This window comes from Phymastichus coffea, unplaced genomic scaffold (genome assembly GCF_024137745.1).
Source record: "Phymastichus coffea isolate CEN01 unplaced genomic scaffold, Cenicafe_Pcof_1.1 PCOF00001, whole genome shotgun sequence".
In the NCBI taxonomy this organism is placed as follows: Eukaryota; Metazoa; Arthropoda; class Insecta; order Hymenoptera; family Eulophidae; genus Phymastichus; species Phymastichus coffea.
The window spans coordinates 15,099,301-15,125,489 of NW_026706812.1; the positions used below are offsets into that span (position 1 = coordinate 15,099,301).

The 26,189-nt window shown below is 35.7% G+C and overlaps 1 protein-coding gene across 1 annotated transcript in view; it reads right to left on the reverse strand.

Annotated features, from left to right (window-relative positions):
- The window catches only part of LOC131669586 (uncharacterized), a 196,390-nt gene that overhangs the window by 41,219 nt on the left and 128,982 nt on the right, over positions 1-26,189 (reverse strand). The window contains exons 27-32 of the mRNA XM_058944607.1: positions 25,719-26,145; positions 24,880-25,627; positions 19,022-19,233; positions 18,299-18,935; positions 17,666-18,087; positions 17,107-17,580 (exon numbers count right to left, since the gene is read on the reverse strand). Of these exons, the coding sequence (XP_058800590.1) occupies positions 17,107-17,580; positions 17,666-18,087; positions 18,299-18,935; positions 19,022-19,233; positions 24,880-25,627; positions 25,719-26,145 (2,920 nt within the window). The remainder of the gene's footprint in view (positions 1-17,106; positions 17,581-17,665; positions 18,088-18,298; positions 18,936-19,021; positions 19,234-24,879; positions 25,628-25,718; positions 26,146-26,189) is intronic.

Genomic DNA, 26,189 nt, shown 5'->3' on the forward strand with positions numbered 1-26,189 from the left:
CTCGCCGTTGCGCGGCACCTAGTGAAAGAAGTAGGCATGAAGAGACAGTGAAAGTGAAGATAGTAGAAGAAGCTAGTGATAGAAGTAGGCAAAAAGAGATAGTGAAAGTGAAAATAGTAGAAGAAACTAGTGAACGAAGTAGGCATAAAAAGAGATAGTGATAGAGGTAGGCATAAAGAGATAGTGAAAGTGGAAATAGTAGAAGAAACTAGTGATAGAAGTAGGCATAAAGGAAATAGTGAAAATAACAGAAATAACGATAACAGAAAAATAATAGGATAACGATAACAAAGATATAACAGAAATAACGATAACAGAAAAATAATAGGATAACGATAACAAAGATATAACAGAAATAACGATAACAGAAAAATAATAGGATAACGATAACAAAGATATAACAGAAATAACGATAACAGAAAAATAATAGGATAACGATAACAAAGATATAACAGAAATAACGATAACAGAAAAATAATAGGATAACGATAACAAAGATATAACAGAAACAACGATAACGGAATAACGATAACCACAAGAGTAAGTACCCTTCCCTTACTATCGATTTTCTGTGCATGACCGATAATCGCGAGTTTGCCGCGCATTGTCAACCGCCGCGTTTCGGGAGTGCCGTACGACCTTCGCGCGTCCGACAGTAGTATTCGACCGCTTGTTGCTAACAACCGAAAATCCTTTGTCGAACCGATGTACGAGCATTGTCCGCAATTTGAAGTCGTCGCATGATTACCGAACGCTCGCGTTTTCGGGAGTGCCGCATGACCTTCGCGCGCATTACGCCTTGACCGAAAACGTTTGCCGTTATCCCCAAGTTTTCTTATTACGTCGTTTCTTTGTCCCGCACCTGAAATAGTCACATGACCGCCGAATGTTCGCGCGCGGAATCCCGCATGACCTTCGCGCACCCGTTGCCGTTGCTGTATATGTTTTCGCCACCGACCTTTCGGGAATAGTTTCGAGTCGCCGTGTTGCTATCATCTGTGGAGCGAGTTTCCTTAGTGCGCGTCTTTGAATTCCTTCTGAGTCGATCTAAACATCGCACCAGTCGCGTTAGACCTTCATTCGACCGGTAGGATTCGGATACATTCGCTTTTATATTATTCGCGATCATCGCTACAAGTATCGTCAACACCGTGAACAGTAGTCAACCTTCGCGTGACCGACCGAATTCCTGAGCGCAATTGCTCGAACGAGCTGGAATTTTCGCCGAATAGATAAACCGACGTTACGTATTCGAATCATAGCCGAAGTTCGAAACATTCAACCGAGTTATTGTTCGTCTAAGCCGACTTTGCGCCGTAGTACGCCACTCGCGTCCCCGATAACCTAAATCAGGCTGACCATAGCAACGGGTGGACCGCTGGGCTGACCTGGGAAATTCTTCCGTTTAATAAACTTGAGTTACCCTTAAGCCTGATTTATTATTGACTATACCCACTTGATCGCCCCATCCCCCGTAGCATTCGCGATCGGTTCGAGATTGGTAAGCGCGTACGCGACTGCCCTGATCACCGCCTAGCCGATAGCCACTGTCGCAGCCACTACGCCACCAGTCCAGGGAAGGAGCTATCATCCCCTGAACCACTAGCCGTCAACCGGGGCGCCCCTGCGACGCCCCCCCTCGATGTACCCGCTTCTGGGTTAAGAGCCGCCATGCCCCGAATCTTCTAGCTAGCCGAACGAGCCGCAGCCGTGGGTGGCCTTGAAAACCACCCGTTGCCCCCCTTCTTCCCCCTTCACTCGATACGATCTAGATTCGACCGAATCGTCGCCCAGGACTTCGCGCCCCCGCTTCATTCTTCACAGGTGATAGCCGGCCGCGCGCGCAAGAACACCGACGGCGACGAGGAGGGAGGCAACGGGTAACCACCCGACCTCACAGCGACCAGCAGGACCACCGAGCCGAGATCAAGCCAACGTTGCAGCGCTACCACGCTCTCCTAACGCGAGAGCACGGTAGCTGGCGCCCAACTTAATAAAAATAAAGCTGCACACGTTGTCTCGGCTGACTGCGCGCCGCTGGCGACAGTGCGAGACCGGAGAAATACCGTCTGTTATTTTTCCCCTCCCTCTCCCCCGTCGCACAGTTTGTATGGTGTCGACTTCAAAACATGTTTTGTTCACTTACAGTATATATAAGCATATTCGATCAGCATACTTCAGTAAATTAGTAATAGAACTTTGCTTTACATCTACGTTTTTGAATATCAAAATTGTGTTAGAATGGCAATTGAAATTCACAACGTCATTCAAAAATTACTGAAAACATTCCACATAAGTGCGGTTGTAGAAAGCATACCTATATTAAACGATGCAGAGAAGCAGCTACACGATTATGTTGAAGATATGTTGAGAAAAAGCATTGAAACGAATTCATTGAATGTGAGACAAGTGAGAACTTATGTTTCCTGGATAATGATTTTGATATTAATTCAGAAGTAATTGACGATCATTTTGAGGTAATACATGGTGTAGACTATGCCGAGGTACCTACTTGTCTTGAAGTTGTCTTTTGGAAACTGTCTTTAAGTTCCGCCCAGAGTAAATATAAACAAGTTTCGTTAGAACGTTAGTTGAGAATATGGAAACCGCAAATTTTGACAGGCGGGACCAAAAGAGAGAATCTGTTTAAAGTTTCAAAATATACTTTACAACAACTCAAATATGCTTCAGATCGGAAGTTAACAGTGCATGATTTAGATCTTAAAATATGGGCCTTACAAAAAAAGTATGAGTTAGATATGCCTTGGTTTAAAGCTTCACCCAAAATGGATATTACTATTCAAAAAAAAAGCATAAAATTGTATCGTGTAAAATAACTAAATATGTGACTAAAGTATTTGTTGAAAATGAGGCTAGTTTAAAGTTAGATTGTCAAAATTCTATCAACCTCATAAAAACAGAATTATCAACCAAAAGTGCAAGTAACATATATAATTCCGATCAAAGTGGAATCAATTTAGAAATGCATACTGGCAGAACATTGAGTGAAAAAGGTAAGAAGATAGTCGAATCAGTAGTACAATCAGTATCATCGACTACGTATAGTTATACTATTTAACCGACAATATCTACAGAAGGTATATTGCTATAACCCCTTTTTATGGTATTAAAAGAAACAAACAGAGAGTTTGGACCCATTGTTTCAAAAAAACTATTCAATGCACCTAATATATTTTTACGAGCAAGTGCATTAGGAAAGCTGTCGAGTGAATTACTTCAAACATAGTTGCAACATGTATTTTTACCTAACTATGGGAAAACAGCAGTTTTATTACTAGACTCATGGAATGGACAGTGTGAACGAACTGTAAGAGAAGTGACACCAGCAGATACAAATTTTCGATTGATGACAATTCCTAAGGATACGATAGGCAAAATTCAACCACTAGATGTATTTGGTTTTCGATTTTGGAAAAACTTTGTCAGAATATTTGATGCCATTAATTTATTCGCATCAGACATCAGTTTACATGAGAGGAATAATATTATAAAATTACAGTCTATCACACATAATCAATTATCTTTACCTAGATTCAAAAGCGTATTTAAATATGCTTGTTACAAAAGTGGGTACTTGGATAAAAAACCTGAATCTTTTGACAATCCTGTAGAATATTGCTTCGAAATTTCAGAACAGCCCATCTGCGAGATTTGTGAGAAAATAGCAATTATAAAATGTGCATGGTGCAAGAAACTAATATGTCTACAGCATTTATTTATAGAGTATCATTATTGTTTACAATATGTACAGTGATAATGAGCGCGGATCGTCTTTTTATATTCAAAAAATGTAATCTCAATATCAGATGAAATCACGAATTAATATAACATAAATATAACATAAAAATAAAATAAATTTAACGTTATCTTCTACAATTATTTCACCTATGTCCATTTCTTCAGAGATATTACAAATATGTCGAAATTGGGTTTATGAATAACAGAGAACCGGGTTTCGGACTAGAAAATTGGAAAGGGCAAGGTAACCAGCTCGAGGGTTGATGAAATTCGGGTGTAAGAGTTCGGGGTAAGAGCGTGACAGGGTAACCATATCGAGGATTCATGAAATTCGGGTGTAAGAGTTCGGGGTTAAAGCGTGGCAAGATAACCAGCTCGAGGATTGATGAAATTCGGATGTAAGTTTTCGGGGTTAGAGCGTGGCAGGATAACCAGCTCGAGAGTTAAGGAAATTGGGCTTAAGAATTTGGGGTTACAGCGTGGCAGGATAACCAGCTCGAGGATTGATGAAATTCGGGTGTAGGAGTTCGGGGTTAGAGCGTGGCAGAGTAACCAGTTCGAGGTTTAAGGAAATTGGGTTCGGGGTGGTAGGGGATCAGGGTAACAAATGAATGCTCTGGTCACTCTCCAATGAAAGGGTAGCAGCCCTTAGTGACGGATACTGTATACTTTTGTGTTAGATTTTAATCGGAATTTCATAAACTTCATTTCTTCTGAAAAAATTTCGCAAGAAAATATTCGAAAACATAGCTTTTCTTTCAGGCGACTTAGGGGGTTGCAACCCCTGTAGCTGAAATTTTTTAAAAGAATTTTTTAGAGTTTGTTTCTTCGAAACCTGTGCATAAAATACAAAAATTTCGCTATAAAATGGTGTTGAGGGGTAACTTTCGGGGGTAGCTTTCACCCACTAAATAGTTTATTAGGCAGAACAACAGTATACATGTGTTTGGCTTTTTTGAACGTCATAGAACATGAAATAACCAGTATTAATAACATTAAGGGGTAGTTCACCCTCGAAATAATAGATAATAGGAAAACCCCGAAACACGTCAATTTTGTTTTATCATTTTCTACTAGAATATAATTTTTTTAATTTTTGTAACATAATTTTTTGATTTTATAAGGTAAAAATACACTAAAAAATACAGTTTTTTCTCTATACAAAGTAGGGGTTGCAACCCCCAGGGACCAAATTGATGTGTGTCTATAACTTTTTTTATAAGTATCTTGTGTTTTTTCGTTTCATAAAAAAATATTCATTACAACTAAAGATATTGCTATAGAACTGCTTTTGGAGCTGTTTTTGGGGGGTGGGTTTCATCCCTTAGATAGCTTTTTCCGCCGATAAAAAAAATACGGATCTTTTATTTTTTTACGAACTATAACATATCTCAATTGCAGAAAAATTGGAGGCGGAGGGTTGGGGTGGTTCCCCTGTTAGTTGTCAGTGAGACATCATCATGTGAACTATTCTTGTGTCCGTGGCTCTACAAGTTATAGTGCAACATGTTTGCGAGTAAAGTGTTGGAAAAGTTGGAATCGACTTATGGAGAATGTTATGGATTTGTCATCACCGAAGAAGGGATCATAAGTGATCGCTTGAATTTATTGAACAGCCCGGAACCCTACGACAGTGTGATCTTACCGGAGATGTATCGACGTAGAATCGTCATGCGGTTGAATAGTGAAGCAATAAAGATGGGGCGACCATCCAGAGCAGGTAACCCTACTAATCAAGCCCAAGTACTAGGTCAGATATGCTACGAAAATTGCGAGGACTACAGAAAGGCATCGGAGTCTTGCGTTTGCATGATGGTATACGACCTACTCTTACCGTCAGCACCTGGAACAGATGTGACTAACGTGCAGCTACAGATCATCATGAAAAGGTGGGAGTTAAGATATGAAAACGATCAACTACAGTATGTAGAATATGTTCCTCGACCACCTGAAGGATGTGCTAGAACAGAGATGCAAATATGGATAGATTATTTGGTAGCATATTTCCATGGAGAACGAATAGAACGAGGGAGGACATATGCTGAATTTGTTTATCTGCCATATGGAGGTAGGGGTTTGGCAGATTTATTGACCTACGATAAGTGTGTTCAATGATCTCGACCTTTACCTGTGTGGCGTTTCTGCAAACTATGTATTCTAAAATACTTAAGTCACGGATTGAAGGATATTTTCCTCGTCTGCTGGGGGTGCTGGTCAACTGCTCATCAATATGCCCTTCAAACTGGAGAAAAGTGCCGTATGTAAACGCGGTAACATAGGAGAAGAGATTTTTTTAAGAAGACTAAATGTAGTGTGAAGAGGTAGTTTTTTGCCTTTCCAAAATTAGAGACTTTATGTTAAGTAGTGCTTCGAAGTGTTTCTTGTTTAAACGTGTAAAATCACTTTGTGTTTAGTACGTAGTGTTTGTTGTAACTTCGTTAGGTACAAGGTATAAGTATAAGTATGATATTTTGATGTACGAAATTTCAAATAGGCTGGTACAACTTGCGAGCGCCTTGCGTCGCTAGTCTTCAGGGGCGGGCGTGTTACGTCGAGAACGAGTCAGACTATTTTATAGCGGTAAAATTTTAAATTTTTTTTTATGAAAGGGAAGTTCCCGTAATTAAAGTAATAGTATGAAATGACCTTCAAAATGAGGTTAAAGGTCAAAGGTTTTTGGTGCATTGGGTGGCCCACTCTGTTCTGAACAAATTTTGTAGAGGTCGTTTTTCGATATCTTAAAAATTAAAAAAATGCTTTTAGGCAGTTTTTCAAGCATTTGACCTTAAATCGACCTTCTCAAGGCCATGAAAAAAAAAATTTTAAAATACCGTTTTGGACGTAAAATTTCCCACTTTCACACATTTTAAAATCTATATAAAAAATATTGTGCAATGGTTGGAAAAATATCTCGAGTGATATTTTATAAATTAAAACTATGGTGAATTTTACAGTTAAAGGTTTCAGCTCGTGAAACTTGCTTATGTGTCATTCATGAAAACATGAAACTAAAGTTTAAAAAAATTCATTTTCACAAAGTAACTGAAACGCGAAATCTTACTGAATATATCCAAAGTATTTGTTGCAAAACTAATAATGAAGAATGTATGAATCGAACTTGCAACACTTGTAAAAATCGTAAGCTACCTACGAGGGTGGTCCGATAAGTACTTAGCCTATAAAGGAAAACGAAAATTTTGGAAAAGTGGCGTTTTATTTTTCAACATAGTCTCCTTTTAGTTCGATACACTTGGCCCAGCGATGCTCCAACTTCTTTAACCCGTCTGAAAAATACGTTTCCTCGAGGTCTGAAAAGTAGGCTTCCGTGGCAGCGATTACCTCCTCATTCGACTCAAATTTCTGCCCGGCGAGTGACTTTTTCAAGTTTGGAACCAAAAGAAGTCGCACGGGGCTAAATCTGGAGAATACGGTGAATGGGGCAGCAGTTCGTAGCCTAATTCGACTAATTTGGCTATGGCGACGGCGGAGATGTGAGCCGGTGCATTGTCATGGTGGAAGAGCACTTTTTTCTTCGGCAAATGGGGCCGTTTTTTCTGCAATTCGACGTCGAATCGGCCCAATAATTCGGCATAGTACAGCCCTGTGACGGTTTTTCCCCTCTCCAGGTAGTCGTTGTAGATCACACCTTGTGAATCCCAGAAAACGGTGGCCATCACCTTTCCGGCCGATGGAGCAGTCTTCGCCTTCTTCGGAGCTCTTTCGCCGGGTAAAACATGCCACCAAAGATTTTTAAGAATCACATGCTTACACATGAAGAGAATCGGAGTGTAGTTTGTTTATTATGCTGGAGTAAGCATAAATCGATAGTTAATATAGGACTGGCCTGGAAATCAAAAATAAGTAATCTATTTCACAGTTACGATGATCAAATACAACAACAATTACAATGAGTGTCTCCTAAAAGTAGTTTGTCCATCGTGCAAGAGGAATTTATACCGTTCAACACTCGACAAGAAAAAAGTGGCAAAAATAGATTTCTCAAAATTTCACTTGAAGAAAGAAACAAAACTAAATAAAAATATGAAATGTGATTGTTACTTTTGTGAAATAACAAGAAAGCATGGAATGGATAGAATTATCGTGAAAAATATTTTCTCTACTGAACGAGAGTCACATTTGAGTGAGAAAAAAAAATGCAGTCACAAAAATCTGTTCAAAATGTAAAAGTGTAATAGAGAAAGGCAAAAGTCATGTTTGTAGAGAGTCGTTGATAGTAAATAATGTCAAAGAAAGTATAGCAAATATGGCGTTGAAAAAAAAAACAGTTAACATCTTCTCTGCTAAAAGATGTTATTGCAGTCAAAAGTGATAGTAATTCAGTGTAATTATTGCAAATCAAAGGTGGAAAATCCTTGAGAGTTACAGTCAAATCAGTTAAAAAGCTAAAAGAAACGTTGTTTACGACAGAGGATTTTCAAAATATTCTTACAACCTTCAATCTAAGTTAAAAACTTACGAGTGGAATTGCGACAGCAATTCGTACGGCAATAAAAAATGCAAGAATTATTGAACTACATTTGAAAAGGAAACTGTTAGATAAAAATCACATATTAGATGATTCATTTGCTTACAAAGTTTTTAATTTTAAATGTAACGTTGGAGATATTATTTCTACTGCTAGTGAGACATTGATATACTGCATTAATTTAGAGAAACTAATTGAACACGTTACTGAATCACGCAATATTACATAAAAACATTTGAAATTTGGTATTGACGGTGGAGGTTGCTTTTTGAAATTTTTTTTTTGAGTGTGCAGTGTACTATTGAAAATGATGTGAATGTTTTTGAAAAAAAATATTTCCGTCAATCGTACAAAGATAGAATAGCATCTAAAAAGTTACAAGACTCAAGTGTAAAGAAATTATTTATTATAGGTTTAGTTAAATGTGTTCAAGAAAATTATGAAAACCTAATACAGTTATGGTCAGAATTAGGTATAAACAATTTTGAGGGAACTATCGCAACCGATTTAAAGCTCGCAAGCATTCTTGTCGGTGTAATGTTACACTCGAGCTTACATCTATGTTAGTGTTATGCGAATAAAAATAATCTCCAGCATGTTATGGATATAGAACTATCAGTAATATATTAAAAAATTATATGGAAATATATTAATATGAAAGAAAGTTAAGAATTATAAAAATTGTATGATATATACCCTCCGATCATTCAAACTGCTGAGGACAGATTGTTTTGGGATATAATTCCTTCGCCAGAATTACATTTATTGCTAGGGGTTGTCAATACGCTATTCTTGCTTATGTCGAAAGCATTTGGAAAAGCATCTAATGAATGGGCTGAGCTATATCACGTGCAACAAGAAATGAATCATGGAAGTCCTTCTTTTAAAGGAAACAGTTGTAAAATACTACTTAATAATTATGATTTGTTGAGATGAATCTGTACCATTGGTTGCTTAAAGTTCATTGATGCTTTTACAAAATTTCATGCCGTAATTAAAGCTTGTTTTACTGTAGACTCAAACGCAAAATTCTCGGAATACGAGGGGGTTCAATAAGTCTTTACAAAATCCAAGAGATGGCGCTCGTCACGCTTAAATTATGATGTTTTTGGCAAGCAATACTACTAGCTAGATATCGTACAAAGTTTCAGCTCGATTCATTAAGTCGTTTTTTTGTGAGCGTTGGTTGAACAAAAAGTTATTGGTTTATTTGAAAAATGGAAAAAAACAAAGTTTCGAGCGGTGATAAAACATTTTCATTTGAAAGGCCTTACACCAAAAGAAGTCACAGTTGAGTTGAACGCCGTTCATGGCAAGTCTGCCCCTGTGTTTAAGACTGTTTATAACTGGGTAAATAAATTTAAACGCGGTCGTACAACAACAGAAGATGTACCTCATTCAGGACGCCCCGTAGAAGTGAGTACGCCCGAAATGGTCAACAAAATCCAGGATATGGTGTTGAGTGATAGAAGATTAAAATTGCGAGAATCAGTTCAGGCCACAGGGGTATCAAAGGGTACAATCATTTCAATTTTACATGAAAAATTAGGGATGAAAAAAATATCAGCAAGATGGGTGCTGCGTTTGCTCACTGTTAAAAACAAACGAACCCGCGTGGTCACCTCTGAGGCTCTTTTGGCACGTATACGTCGTAATCCGGAAAACTTTTGGCGTCGACTCATAACTGTAAGCGAAACATGGCTACATCACTACACTCCTGAAACCAAAGAATAGTCCAAACAATGGATTACCGCAAGAGAACCAGCCTTAAAGAAGGCAAAAAGAGTAAAGTCAGGTGGCAAGATTATGGCCACGGTTTTCTGGGATGCGTATGGAATCATCTACATCGACTACTTGGAAAAGGGCCAGACGATCACTGGACAATATAATGCGTCATTATTAGGTTAGTTGAAAGAAAAAATCCAAGAAAAACGTCCTCACTTGAACAAAAAAAATGCCTATTTCTCCAAGACAATGCTCGAGTTCACACGTGTGCAGTTTCGATGGCAAAAATTAACGATTTAAAGTTCGAATTAATTGACCATCCACCATATTCGCCTGATTTGGCTCTCAGTGACTTTTTCTTATTTCCTAACCTCAAAAAATGGCTTGCCGGACAACGATTCACGTCGAATGAAGAAGTCATCGCTGAAACAAATGCCTATTTTGAGGGTTTTCAGAAATCATATTTTTCTGATGGCTAAAAAAACTGGATGGCCGTTTAATAAAATGTATCGACCTTCAAGGAGATTATGTTGAAAAATAAAAAAAAAATTACATACGCAAAACTTTTTTTTCCTTCTTTTTGTAAAGACTTATTGACCCCCCCCCCCCCCTCGTATATTGATGAATTCAAGGAAGTGTACTTAGCCTTGAATATTCCATTAACGCCAATAGTCCATGCCGTTTATTTGTCACGTAAAAGAATTCTGTGGTATACATAGTAAAGATCTAGGTTTTTGTAGTGAGCAGGCCATGGAAGCCGTTCATTACGACTTTTCTGCGACTTGAGCTAAGTATAAGATATCACATAATATTCCAGATTATGTAAAAAAATCACTGAAAGTAATCTGTGAATATAATTCATCACACGTGTAGGATATTTTGAGTTTAAAAAAATATTAGTTTAGTTTTGAGTCAATAGTTTATTTAAAGAAATGCTATTATTTTGTATAGCGAAATATGTAATTTGCTCATGTATTTCATGTACAGCAATAAATTTATATATTTCAAAAGAGAAACTTTTGATTTCTGGTATGAAAAAAAATATTTGGTAAAATTTTCTTCCAAAACTAACGGAGAAAAATATATTTTTTTTTTAAATGACGATTAAAAAAAAGTTTTAACTTTGCGATTTTCTGCGCAACGGGGATATGTTGGGGAAATGGCCTTCGATCATATTGAAAAAGAAAATCGGAGATGCAAGTCACTTCGGGTTGAAGTTCGTCAAGGACCACCTTGGCTACATCATAACAGCAGAAAATATTTTTCGAATTCACCAATTAGTGCTTGAAAATTTGAAAGCTTTCAAGGACATTACAAAAGTGCATCAGTTTGTGTGGGATAGCTGCTCATTTAATTGTAATCAAATGAGCTGTTTTTTTTTTAATTTGACTTGCACCAATTGTGCTCCAATATATTGCGAGCATTACCGATTGCCAAATAGTAAAGTGAGAAATAATAATTTGATAAAATCGACGGAGAAAACTTGGCAAGAAAACTCAGCGACTCTTCTTGAAATACAACTGAATCAAACGATTTGTCTCTTTAGGTAGAGGTATGCATTTGTCTGATTTACGACGGCGTCTGGAACCCAGGATTAATCACACGGATTGAAGGTGATCAAATAATTTTCATTTTTTTATAATGGAGCAAAAAGTCATTTGAATGCTCTGAATTAGGAGATGTCCAAACTGCTACTCCGAATCAATTTTTATGTAGAATTAATGAACCGCATAAACTATGTTGCAAAAGTAAAAAAGAGAGTTATTCACTGTCGAGTAATCAAATTCAATATATAAATGAAATATTTGCTAGCTACGTGATCTATGATTTATAATGTCTCCGTTGTAATAAAGTTAGAAAATATATTTATTTATAAATAATTTCAATTCCTGTATTATTAATTATCATGGTTTATCAGTAAATAAAATCAATAATAAAAATACGCTGGCAAATCAATGTATTTGTTACGTGACGTTACATTATGTTATAATCATATTTTATGATTAAGATTTCGCTCTCGAGAATTCCGTTCGGACATAGCAATAAAACACTATAGCTAGCAGTATTCGTGTGCCCGGCTCGGTGGGAATGAGCGGCAGAGGCTGATTCACGCTGCTGCAGCATGCTGCGACAGCATGCTGCAGTCAGCGTGCTTAGCTAAGTAATACGAGCCAATTCGAGAAGTGTAAACGTCAAAAGCATATGTGCGAGAGAGAGACGAAATGCGAGGGACAAAGAATATATAATAAACCGGTGAAAACAACGGAGCTAGGATTAGTCAGTCAGGACTGAGCGCCAGAGCAAGAAGGCCGCAATATTTCCGAATTCAGAATTTATCTCGCCAATTGAAATATAAATTTAGTTTGGTTTAATTTGTCCGAGTTATCCGGTATTATTCTTTTACCTAATTAAAAGTTTAGTTCATTTTACTTCATCAGAGCTTGAGTGTTAATAAAAGCCAAAGAAAGACAGCAATCATACAGGCAATTTGTTCACGCCGTTAGGACCAAGGAAATATATTAATCTACAGTATTAATTGGACATATACAAATATACGCGTACATTTGATGGACCTTACAATCCGTTTAAAAAAGAAATAGAAAGGAGAGAGGACCAATAAATAGGAAATAATATATAAAGGACCGATTGTCAGTAACATTATTTTAAAAAAAAAAGTGAGTACCATATTGTTTATAGATAATAGACAACGCGAGGCTAAGAACACGCGTCTATATATATGGGACGATCCATGTCAACCGGATCACTGCTGTGTCCAAAATTTGATGTGACCAAAAAAATCGTGCAACGACTCATTTTAAAGCTTAGGATATCTACTTTCTGATGCTGTGTGCGCTTTTGCAAAATCCAACATGGCGGCTACAAGAGACAAACTCGTAAACAAAAAATTTTATTTTTCAAATTTTTAGTATTAAATGTTAAAAAAATTAATATTTCATATTTTTTTATGAAAATCTGGCTCATTTCCTACAAAAAAGTAACAGAGACCATTTTCGCTAAAATGAAAAATAAAAAAGTTATAATTTTTTGAAAATTTTCAAAAATAAAAAACTTTGCGATTTTTTTACTCAGAAGGAAATGACTTTGGAAAAAAAATTTAAGGAACAAAATTGCTTGAAATTCATCAAAACACAAGTGTGAATTTTTTCAAATTCCTTTGAGCGATTTTTTGCTTTTTGGATTTATCGGATTGTTTGAAAAATTAAAAAACTTCCCAAGATCTTTTACAAAAATTCAAAAAAATCGCTCAAAGAAATTTGAAAAAATTCACACTTGTGTTTTGATGAATTTCAAGCAATTTTGTTCCTTAAATTTTTTTTCCAAAGTCATTTCCTTCTGAGTAAAAAAATCGCAAAGTTTTTTATTTTTGAAAATTTTCAAAAAATTAAAACTTTTTTATTTTTCATTTTAGCGAAAATGGTCTCTGTTACTTTTTTGTAGGAAATGAGCCAGATTTTCATAAAAAAATATGAAATATTAATTTTTTTAACATTTAATACTAAAAAATTGAAAAATAAAATTTTTTGTTTACGAGTTTGTCTCTTGTAGCCGCCATATTGGAGCCGCCATGTTGGATTTTGCAAAGGCGCACACAGCATCAGAAAGTAGATATCCTAAGCTTTAAAATGAGTCTTCGCTCGATTTTTTTGGTCACATCAAATTTTGGACACAGCAGTGATCCTGTTGACATGGATCGTCCCATATATATATATCTTTCTATTTTCACTCTATCATTTATTCATGTACTTGAGCTTTATAAAATAAATTTTATAAGTACTATTAAACGCGCTTGAGTATATCCATATGCTTCCCCGTTATTGCTTATTTTATATATAACCGATTACGGATAGATATATACGAATACGTTCGATCGAATATCTCACGATCGCGGTATCGGGAGCCCGAATTCAAATCTACGAAGACTTCGTTATTGACGCGCGAACGGGACGGGGTTCCCGAGAGCCTGACTGCCGCTCGTGTCAAAGGCCGCTCGGCTGTTGACAGGCCTTCGTACAGGACAAACTCGCCTCGCGCGAGTTGTCACCCATCAGTATTTGATCTCTTAAAACATTCAACTCTTATAGAAGTAATTTTATTCTAGAGACTAAAGACATGTTCATCTATGTATTTTAACCTACGGGATCTGAATCCGAGGTCAGAATCAACCTATCACTGTCCATTTTATTTTAAATTCAAAAAGTTCACGAAAATTTTTCGAAATTCTTTTAGTTTTTTGTAATTAAAACAAAAACGAAGCGCGATAGCCTTATTCTGACTTCGGATTTGGTATCGGCAGATTATAATACATAAAAATACATATGCATAATTTTCTGAAGGTGCTGTATTGCTTTTTTTATCGACTTTCTTTGGTATAGAGTCTGTATTGCATTTTCGATTAATTTTAAAACTTTGGTTGACGGAAAAAGAGTGACACGAGCCATTTCTACATTGTCCCGAATAAATTTTCAGTACGAGACAGCCCGTATAATGAAAATCCAAAGGAATTAGGAGCGTGCATTCCGATTCACTTTTCTCAAAAATATGAACCATGTTAACCCATTAAGTGGCAAACGTCCATGGCTGCAATGCTTCGATTTGACAATATGCCATTCGTACAATTCTCAATAGATTTGGATGAAATTTGGTTTCCTTATGTTTTAGTGTATGCTCTTTCGAAAAATCACCAAGTGTTTTTAAAAATCTTGACAAAAAAAAAAATATGGCCGATTTTTTCGAAAAAATTCCAAATTTTTTTCAATTTTTCTTCAAATTTCGCTCTGCTGAAAAGAAATGGACCCTAGAATAGGCTCCTTAAATAATTTTTTTCGCGACATGAGACTGAATTATCTTTTAAACGCATTCGACTTTATTAAAAAATGTTGATTAGAAAAAAAAATATGGCGGTTTTTGTATCGTAGTGTAATTTAGAAATTCATGATTTTTTTACTCGAAAAATATCAACTTTTGAAAAAAATATTATAAAACAAAAAGTGCTTAGAAGTGGTCAAAAAACATGTGAGAATTTTTAAAATTTGAAAATTTTTTTAAAAATAAAAAATTGAAAATTTTTGAAAAATTTTATAATAATTAAGTTTCTCTCTAGACATGTTATTTTGACAATTTTTAGTGATTTTATGGCTGGTATGTATTTGAATTCAACCGAAAATGTAACGGAAATACAATCCAAGTTTTGCGAATTTACGCAGCTAAATAAAATTTTTTAAATTAAAAAATCTCCACTTTAATAGTTTTTTTGTTTGTATTTTTGTATTTTGTAATTTTTTTTTGTATTTTTTTGTATTCAATTTTTATGTTTTTAGAAATATTTCTTTTTTACAATCATTTGTTACCAATTATTTACTTGTGTAAATTAGCAAAGCATTGACTACAATAATACTTTTTACACTCTTTGCACATGTAAAACGTACGAGTAGCACATCCTTGTCCATTGCAAGCTCTTCTTCTCATAGTTAGGCTCAAATTGTGGTTTTTCAAATCACCTAATTTAGCGTTTTTGACATAACTATCTACAATACTCAAAGCGAATTTCTTTGCGCTTACTTTTTTTTGTGCCTGAACAAGCATTATAGAGTATTACTGCATTTGCAATAGAAGACTGGATAATTCTCATCAATATTGGCCAAGTCCATCTCTTACTTCTAATAATAGGTAATAAAGCACTACAGTACTGATCGTGTAGGTCAACACCTCCCATAAATAAGTTGTAAAGTGAAAACACAAGTGGCATAGAAATGTCAGTTCTTATTTTTTTTTCTTTGGAGTAGCGTTTCACTTCTTTTGTTGGTGTAACACTAGCTGCAGTTGAAATAATCGAAACTTGTTTAGAATCTACCACGGTTACGAAGTTCATTCCGCTATTTTTTTCATATTGAACTTTAAAAGTTCCACGAGGAGCTTTTTTATCAATTTCATTTAATTTCAACACATACATTTACTTAAAATTGGCAAAAATAAGCACTTCCAAAAAAAAGTATAAATATTTTTGGATTTTCGGGAAATTCAAATTTTCAATTTTTCAAAAATTTTCCAAATTATTTACTAAAAATTCTCACATGTTTCTTGACCACTTCTAAGCACTTTTTGTTCTATAATATTTTTTTCAAAAGTTGATATTTTTCGAGTAAAAAAATCATGAATTTCTAAATTATACTACGATACAAAAACCGCCATATTTTTTTTTCTAATCAACATTTTTTAATAAAGTCGAATGCGCTTGAAAGATAATTGTCCCATGTTGCGAAAAAAATTATTTAGGGAGCCTATTTTAGGGTCCATTTCTTTTCAGCAGAGCGAAATTTGGAGAAAAATTGAAAAAAATTTGGAATTTTTTCGAAAAAATCGGCCATATTTTTTTTTCTGTCAAGATTTTCAAAAAAACTTGGTGATTTTTCGAAAGAGCATACACTAAAATATAAGGAAACCAAATTTCATCCAAATCTATTGAGAATTGTACGAATGGCATAATGTCAAATCGAAGCATTGCAGCCATGGACGTTTGCCACTTGGGTTAAGGTAACCTTTTAGAATTGCACATAAAAAGTTCATAAAGTCTAAGTGCTAAAGAATCTATGTAAAACTGTTGTTAACTTAATACTATAGAGCTTATATTCCACTATTTTTCATTATTTGATAAGATAGTTTTATATTGCTAAAATAAAAAATTTTAATGTACTGTAGTAAAATTGTCACAGCATATTGTAATTCTTCTGTATTAAAAAAAATTTTTGTTTTCTAATAAACAGATAAGATTGATGAAACTACAGAGTAATTGTTGCTGTTCAGTACTATAAACGCAATTTATAGAGAAAAATCTGCTCAATACTAAAAACTTGTAGGATGCTAACTGCTTATATTATTGTTGAATATTTAAAAATAAATAATATTTCACATTTCATTATCGATTTCAATTTAAGACATACTGGGTATTAAACAATGTTTTTAATATATAGCAATAGTTTTAAAAATATTATGCCCTAAATATCTCACGATACAGCCAGAAGAAACCCATGAAATAGTTTATATTTCGTGCGTATTTGGATAAATTAGAATAAAAATGAGATTATTTATAAGAATGAAAGTATGCTTGGTATACTGACGGTGAAATTGAGCATGGCCGGAGGTATCGGATAGTCGCAGGGCGAGCATTCCATCCTGGTGAGGGCGTCGTTGTTGGCAATACACTCGCAAAGCTGACAATTGCTGGGCCGGGCGGTAAGAACGAGTCGTTTGGCAAACACTGCGAGGAATTTCTTGAGAGCTCCAAGTTTTGTAAGTCTGAGCTTGGTAGCACTAAAAATCGTGCCGTTTGTCTCAAGAGCAAGAGGTGCACAGTAACCCAGCTTAGATCGTGATAATTTGACTTGTCGTCTTAGCTCGGGGTTACCACTTAGCATACGCCAGTCTTTCTTGGTATATGAAAGACTAGCATCTAGCCCATAAAAAAGTTTGCTAAGTCGAGTCATCGAGGCTGAGCCAGCAGCGTCTCTCTCAAACTGGAACTCACCGGGCATAAGGACGTGTAGAGTTATACCGCGTTCCTGTAGTGCATGGTACAGTACCGAATAGTCAAGCTGTGAAAATGATAATTTATTATTTACTTATTAGCAATTATTTAGTCTACCGCTCGAGCATAAGTTATTATATTATACAACTTACATTTTGCTTATCGGGCTCGCAATGGGAACAGGGCAGTAGCACAAACGTCTTAGAGACGCCCGCGCGGAAAACTAACTGAACAGCAAAGCGGATTGCTTCGAATACGTCTTCACTGGCGATTGAATGCTCGGTTTCCATGTTATTGTTGGTAATGGCAAGTAACAGCCGCGCAAAATAGCGTTTTGCAAATCGCTGTGGGTCGGTCGTGAAAATCTCGTTGTTGAGGACGAGGCTACGAGGTCGTTCCCAGACGCCAACGCCACCGAATGCCACCAGCGACCAGCGTACCTTACTCAATCCACTTTCGATCAATTCCTTACTCATGTGCGAAACCAATTGCTCTAGTCCGGATTCGAGCATTTGATTACACTTCTTGACTTCCACGATGAATACCACGTCTGTTCCAAGAGGTACCATCTCTCCTGCAATTAAACAAAATCGCGATGATTGCAAGCAGCTAAGAAAGCTAAATTAAAAATGCATTTACTTTCGACTTAATTTCGACATTTAAATGCATAACAATTAAGCAAACTTATAGTAGTTAAAAAATTCATTTAAATGGAACTATTACCTATGTGTACGTTCGAACGCGAATGTGAATGTGATCAAGTAAGGAAGTTCAAAATAAATTACCCTCTAGTTTGCGGAAATCGCCTTCGGGTACACTAGTGCTCTGATCGTCGCGGCTTTCTATGATGCAGTTGGTGCAAACGTCGGGGATGCGCAGGTAAGTATCGTGGAAAGCGCAACTCTGTAGATAGCCGACGGCCAAGGCACATGTCTCACGCGAACTTAAGCTCGACGTGCATATTCTGTCAAATGGTTGAGGATCCACCAGACCGAAACATGAACTAAATTCGCTGCTCTTGTTGGCGAAAAATCGGTGGCAGAAAGATTCTTGTAAGGGCCGAGTAAATTTAGCCTCGGCCAAATAGTTTAAATTGCTCCACGGTTTACAGTGTCCATCCATATCTCTAAGAGTCCAACTGTGGGCAAATCGCTGAATGTTATTTTCACGACGACCCTCGGATGACAGTAAGTCGTCCCATTGCTCATTTGACATTGTGCCCAACAATCCAGCCGTTTTTCCATAATACCAGCCGGCCAACTCCAGTCGGCACAGTTCGTACTTAAGATTGCACTCAAGCCTGAATTGCCTATCTGCCCGCTCTACACTTACAATGCTATCCTCCTGGTAGACGAATACTCTACCTTGATCGAGCTCCAAAGGGAGTTGTGGTGTTTGCTTTTCCCCTAGCAATCTCACGCTCTGCAACGATGAAAACCATAACGCAATTGATAAGCTATACACCTAAATTTCTTCCATTAACTCTCGCAATTAACTTCAATACTAACATTTTGAAATACATCAAGCTCAATAGCATGATTGCCCACAAGAACGATAATTTTATGCCTAAGAATCGGACTCGCCGAGTCATATTTGATGAGGACAGCAAAATGGTCATGTACGAAGTCCCGCGCCATCAGATACGTACAATTACCAGCGAAGTCAAAATGATAACCATCGAAGGTTCGAAAGTGATTTGAACCTACTATCATTGCTTGAGCTGTAATTAGAATTTACTATTAATTTATTTTTATATGTATTCAAACAGCCGAAATTGTCAGTTAATATGTGTGTTCAAATATACCTAACAACTAACAATATGTGTGTGTGTGTACGCGTATGCATCTCTATGATGCGAGTTTTTAAACAATTTATTTACAATCAGATACACAGCCCGTCAATTACTTTTGCCATGCTTGCCTCAAAATTGGGCAAACTTGAAAGTTTTGTATCTCGGTCGGAAATCATCGTATCACAAAAAACCGCAGGGCATTTTAAAGGTAATTGCAAAAGCTTCCATTTAAGATGTGCAGAGACTTAAAAATGAAAATATGTGTTTTTTACAGTAAAAAAACTGATTAAAAAAATTTCAATTTTTTTAACCTCGACTTAAATCAATGCCAATTTAGAACCAGGCGGTGTAGGGCAAATCGACCTAAGGGGTTCAGAGGGTCTTTCCCTTTAAAATGAGCTCCCGCGGGGTTCTATCCGATGTTTTTTAACCGAGTTACGGCGTTTTTTGTAAAAAGCAACCTTTTTTTCCAATCCTCAATTACTTCGACTTCCGTACGTTTTGGAAAAAAATGCCAAAGAGAAAAAAGTTTCATTTTGTGTTCAAGAATACGAAAATAAAGTCAAAATAAAGAAATAGAGAAAATTTTTTTTTTCGGTTTATTAGCGCATTAAAAAAATAAAGGAATTTAACTTTTTTTTACGTTTAGTTTTAAAATGTCTAGGGACGTAGTAAATCACAAAAAAACTAAAACTAAGCATAAAAAAAAAGTAAAATTCCTTTATTTTTTTAATGCGCTAAAAAACTGAAATAAAATTTTTTCTCTTTGGCATTTTTTTCCAAAACGTACGCAAGTCGAAGTAATTGAGGATTGGAAAAAAAGGTTGCTTTTTACAAAAAACGCCGTAACTCGGTTAAAAAACATCGGATAGAACCCCGCGGGAGCTCATTTTAAAGGGAAAGACCCTCTGAACCCCTTAGGTCGATTTGCCCTACACCGCCTGGTTCTAAATTGGCATATTATGATTGACGGGCAGTGTAAGGATTATATATTTGAAAATTCACGGTACAAAAAAAATGAACAAATTCATAAACAATTTAATTATTATACCAGTAATCATAATGACTTATGTTATAATTATAATATATAATTATAACCTTATACATTATAATTATATATTCACTTTCCGTGATATCTTCGTTAGAATTAAAATTTTGATATAGAGTCATTCTTTCCTCAAATAAATATAAACAACTATCTAATTTGTAAAACTAACATTTCGCTAACTACGTTTGTTAACCTCATACTTGTTAATATTACTCAGAGTTTTAAAACGAAAATCGCAGGTTAGAGCTTAGAAAAGATGTTCAGAAACCTATATAAAAACAACCTCTCCATAAAATACGCATTAGTCGCCACTAACTGGCATGCTTTATATCTCTCGATCTCCAGCCTTCCTGCCGGGCCTGAAAGCAATAAAACGTAATCTGTATCCTGTTTATCAAAAGTTTTTCCTCGAAACTTTTCCTTTTATTTGTAGCATAAAGAACATGAAACTATTTTTGTTAAAAAGCATGTTTCAAAAGACAATTGTAAAAACTGACAGTACAATATTAAAATTGGCTAAATTACCCTTTACAAACTTGTAAAGTTTACCACTAATACTAACTATACTATATTACTTTAAACTCTGCCTTGTATTTTCTCGTCAAATAAATAGAAATAATCTAATAGTTTAACATAAACATTTAAACTCAAAAAGTAACTGCATTAACTATTATAAGACTATTATATTATATAACTATTATATATACTTAGAACCTCGATATATAGACATACGAGATGTGATCAAAAAGTAAGGTGAATTTTGAAATTTAGCGGGCTACATCCGTTCGATCTTCGACTTTTTTATTTGGTTATGTCGGTACACTCGTCTAGAACATACGTTCCAAATTTCAGCTTTGTAGTATGTTTGGTTTGTTTGTGAGAGGCATCAAGGTTAGAAGTGTTTTGCGTGCTCCACGATTTGCTGCTGTCTAAAAACATGGATCAAAGAGTTTGCATTAAATTTTGTGTGAAAAATGGAATCAAATGTTCCAAAACACTTGAAATGCTGAAAGTGGCATACGGTGAGTCTACTTTAAGCCAAAAAAATGTTTACAAGTGGTATAAACTCTTCCAAGAAGGCCGAGAAGACACCGACGACGAACCTCGTTCTGAACGCCCCAGCACATCAACATCTGATGAGAATGTTGAAGAAGTGAAGAAAATAGTGTTGGGAAATCGTCGAATTACCATTAGAGAAATTGCTGATGATATTGGCATCTCAATTGGTTCGTGCCAATCAATTTTGACGAGTGTTTTAGACATGAGACGTGTGTCAGCGAAGTTTGTTCCGAAATTGCTCAATTTCGACCAAAAGAAACGTCGCATGAGCATCGCCCAAGAGCTACTGAATGACGTCAACGATGATCCAGATTTACTCAACAGGATTATAACAGGTGACGAAACATGGGTATACGGTTATGACGTCGAGACTAAGACTCAATCGTCCCAGTGGAGGCATTCTGGATCACCAAGACCAAAAAAAGCACGCCAAGTTCGATCAAATGTAAAGGTTTTGCTTACAGTTTTCTTTGACTGCAGGGGCGTGGTGCATCATGAGTTCTTGCCACAGGGTAGAACAGTAAATAAGGAATATTACCTGCAAGTTATGCGCAATTTGCGCGAAGCAATCCGCCAGAAACGTCCGAATTTGTGGAAAAATAAAAATTGGCTTTTGCACCATGATAACGCCCCTGCTCACACATCGTTGCTTGTGCGCGAATTTTTGGCTAAAACCAACACAGTAACGATGCCACAGACACCGTATTCCCCAGATCTGGCCCCCTGTGACTTCTTCTTGTTCCCAAAACTGAAGAGGCCCATGAAAGGACGGCGTTTTGCCACGATTGAGGAGATAAAGACGGCATCGAAGGATGAACTAAACAAGATCACAAAAAATGATTTTTTGAAATGCTTTGAGGATTGGAAAAAGCGTTGGCACAAGTGCATTATATCCGAAGGGGATTACTTTGAAGGAGATAAAATAAAAATTGATGAATAAATAAATATTTTTTGAGAAAAATAAAAATTCACCTTACTTTTTGATCACACCTCGTATAAATATATGCCTTTTTATGTACTTTTGTGTATATTTTTAAGTAAAATAATTGTATTAAAATAATGTTCAAATATCAATCGAAATGACATAGTTTAGACAAATTAAGTCTCTTTTACCATTTAATATTCGTTAATTATAAGAGAAACGTTGTAAACTACCTATTTGCTATGCAAAGAATAATTCTTTGACTTGTATTGACATATTCCGTTATAATTATAAATTGAAATAAGTTTTTCATAGTTAAATAATGTAAAATGTTTGTACATATTGTTATTAATAAAGACATAACGAAACATAAGAAAACGATACTTGAGGAGCCATCTCTCGAAGAACAGGCTCAAGTTTACGAAGTCACGCCCTGACCTCTCCGGAAAAATCACGCCCTCCTGCTAATTAGGATTCTAATTTTGGATAAGAAAATCGGAAGATCAATCCGGAAAATTGGAACTAACTTCATAGTCTCCTGCAGCATGGGCCCGAAGAAGGGATTTTCCGCCTACCACTTCCCGAGGGTTTAAAAGGCCGTGCGCGCCCCTGGAAGAGGCACTAGAGAGCTCACTATGGAGTTCCATTACCAAGCAGCCAACAGCCCTCAGCCGCCAAAAAACTAAGAAGCCGAGCAGCAGAAAGAGAACCCAGCCAATTCTTCGAAGAATCCAAATAAAAATTAAAAATAGAAAATAAGTGCGCAAAGCTTAGAAAAACTTAAAAAATCGAATCAGTGGAAAGGAATAAAAAATAAAAAGTTAGTATCTATCTTAAATAATTTCTAGTTCTCCTCAAAAAGCTATCTCTTTTAATTAGACATTCACGAATTATATCTATTTACTTTACCTTGATCAGCACAGGTTTGAGCTTGGTGAAGTGAAAAGCAACGATGTCTAGGCATAAGTTTTGGACGCTCGTAGCTTGAAAATCGGTACTCTATTCTTCCTATGCGACCATTAATTATAAGTTTTGAAAGGCGCTTAACTGCGATTAACTTGTAGAAAAAGGAACTTGAGAAACAACCTCGCCAGTCCTGAGAACTATGGAAAATACGAGAGATCTAAGCACAGTTTTGTGATCTTTCTGTTTCCTAGACTCTAGTGGAGATCTAAGCACAGGTCTGTGATTAACTACTAGACGTTACATAAGTATTACAGACCTTAAAAATTGTCTAAAATCACGTCATATAAAAAAAACACTAACAAAAGAAAGATGAACAGTCATATAAACATATATAATTAATTCATAAACAAAAATCACTGTGCATAAATGCTTATAACATATACAAAATTTTATGAAAATTAAATAGATTAAGAGAAATAAATTTATACTATACGTTTATACATGAATATGACAATATTACGATATGACAATTGCTTACTCACTTAATATTATCATATTCATGTATACACCAGTCATTGTATAGATACTGTATAGTTAACTGTGTATAACGTATTATATGAATAACTGTTACTCTTAAAATGATCAGGAGAGACAAATTTATTTCTCTTGATCTATTTAATTTTTGTAAAATTTTGTAGATGTTGTGAGAATTTATGCAAAGTAATTTTTGTTTATGTACTAATTATACATATTTATGTGAGTGTTCATCTTTGTTTTGTATTTGTGTTTGTATGACTTGATTTTATACAATTTTTAATGTTGGTAATATTTATTTTTGTTTAATAAAAAGGTACCCAGATGAGGCTGACGAACATAGTCAGCGAAACGTTGATTTTGCAAATTAGATAGCTATTTGTATTTATTTTAAGATAGCTCTCTATCATTGAAATTTTAATACTTACTAAGATTAACGTTATAAATATAGGTGCTGAAACAATGGAACCGAGGCTAGAGTCGGGGTGAAGTGAGTTGCCATTACCAGTTGTGATGAAAAAACATTGATTACATTAAACTCTATTTTAAATAATCTAGAATAAATAAAATATCAATTTTGACAACTAAAACGTTTGATCTTTTGAGATTTAGCATATAGTAATAATAAACTGCCATCAAAACGTTTCTTTGACAGTCATTGACTATCAAAGTCAAATATTATCATATATTAATTATATTAACATTCTATTGTTTGATGATAATATTCAACTTTTCTGAATTATAAAACTAATATAATATATCTAAATTCCTAAACAGACAAAAATTATTATTCGTTTCCAGACTATTTTAGCTTCAATATAAGTATAAAATTTGACGTAGTCAAAACTATTTTATACTAAATATCCGCGTAGCATGAAATTGTTGCTGGTTTCAAATTGAAAAAATTATAATGACGCGGTAGAAGAAAAATAGTGGAATAAGTAAATGTTTAGAGCATGAAATTAAATAGATTCAATACGATTTCATTTCTAATATTACGACTTAATAAATGGTAAAATAAGAACTCATAAATTATCGTTATAAGATAAGAAGTAGTTGTGGAAATGCAGGGGATATTGACACCTAATCAACGTAAATGATTTACCTCGAAAAGGGGGCAGCCAGTTGGAAGGTTCGGTGAAAGGCTTAAATTGATAGTAAAGGGTCCAAAAAGTGGTGTTAGAGGCGGCAAAGTAAGAGCCCGTATCTCGTATGGCTCTATACTCGGGTATTTCCTGAAATTCGGGTGTTTGATTGAAAGCATGCCAGGACATAGGCAGCTTTTGCTCCAGACACATGAGGCCATTATTAGGGTCATAGATAAACTTAGTCTTGGCCTCACGATATCTCGACTCTGCTTGCAGAGCCGTCTGACTGATATCCATAAGTTTAGCATGTAAGAGGCGAAGGCCATTCTCCAGTTTAACTCTGACTTCGAAATACTGCCAAAGATATATCGTGCGTTCGTAGGCCTGCTCAAGCTTCTCCACTGTATACTTGACCGATGGTAGCTTGCGTAACTCCTTCAATTCATTGATAATCTCCTCAAATACGTCTTTCAGTTCTTTACCAAATGGCACAAAAGCAAAGTAGCGTTCTCGGATAAATTGTACAAATGCCGTTGAGTATTTCTGCACATTAGTTACAATGTCGTTAGCCTTGATATCGCGGTAAAATTTATCGATATCCTGAGTGAAGTTGGACAGGTGATCGTAGTAAGGCGAGCTGATCAGTTCAATTTTACGATCGTACAAAAAATTGAAAAACTCTTGAATCGCTTTCCAGCCCATTGTCTCAAGATAGTGAGCCAGCCGAATAAAAGCAGGCTCGATGTGCATAAGAAAGCGGTGCCACTGCAATAATAGGTAGAAAATTGAAGCTTCGGGATTGATAAGTTTGAACAGGAACTGAACGACAATTCCGTTGTTTGAACGATCAACCTACCTGAAGTGAAATCGTTTGATAAATTTGATCGTACAAGTACTCCACGTACTTAATGAAGGACACGTGCAGTTCCTTGATAAACATGTCATATTTGACGATGAACTTCTCCACAATGTTCGCAATTTGATTCATCGAATCTCCGCGCAACACCGCGCTGATAATTTCCGAGATTTTTTGGTAAGCGTTCTTAATAGTTTCAATGATCCAAAGAAGTGAGTTACGGATGACTTCACCTGATTCACCCATTATTTCCCATATCTCATTGATAATTTTCGGCAGTGACTGAATATGGCTACGCAACGACAACTCGTCGATGACGTAGACGCCCATGAGTATGATATCTTTTATGTAGAAGTCGTTGGCATTGTATGAATTATTCAAATACAATTTCAGTTTCTCAAAGTCATTCTCGATAATTCGTAGTTCACTTTTGATTTGACAATTGAAAAAATTAAAAAAAACAAGACAAGT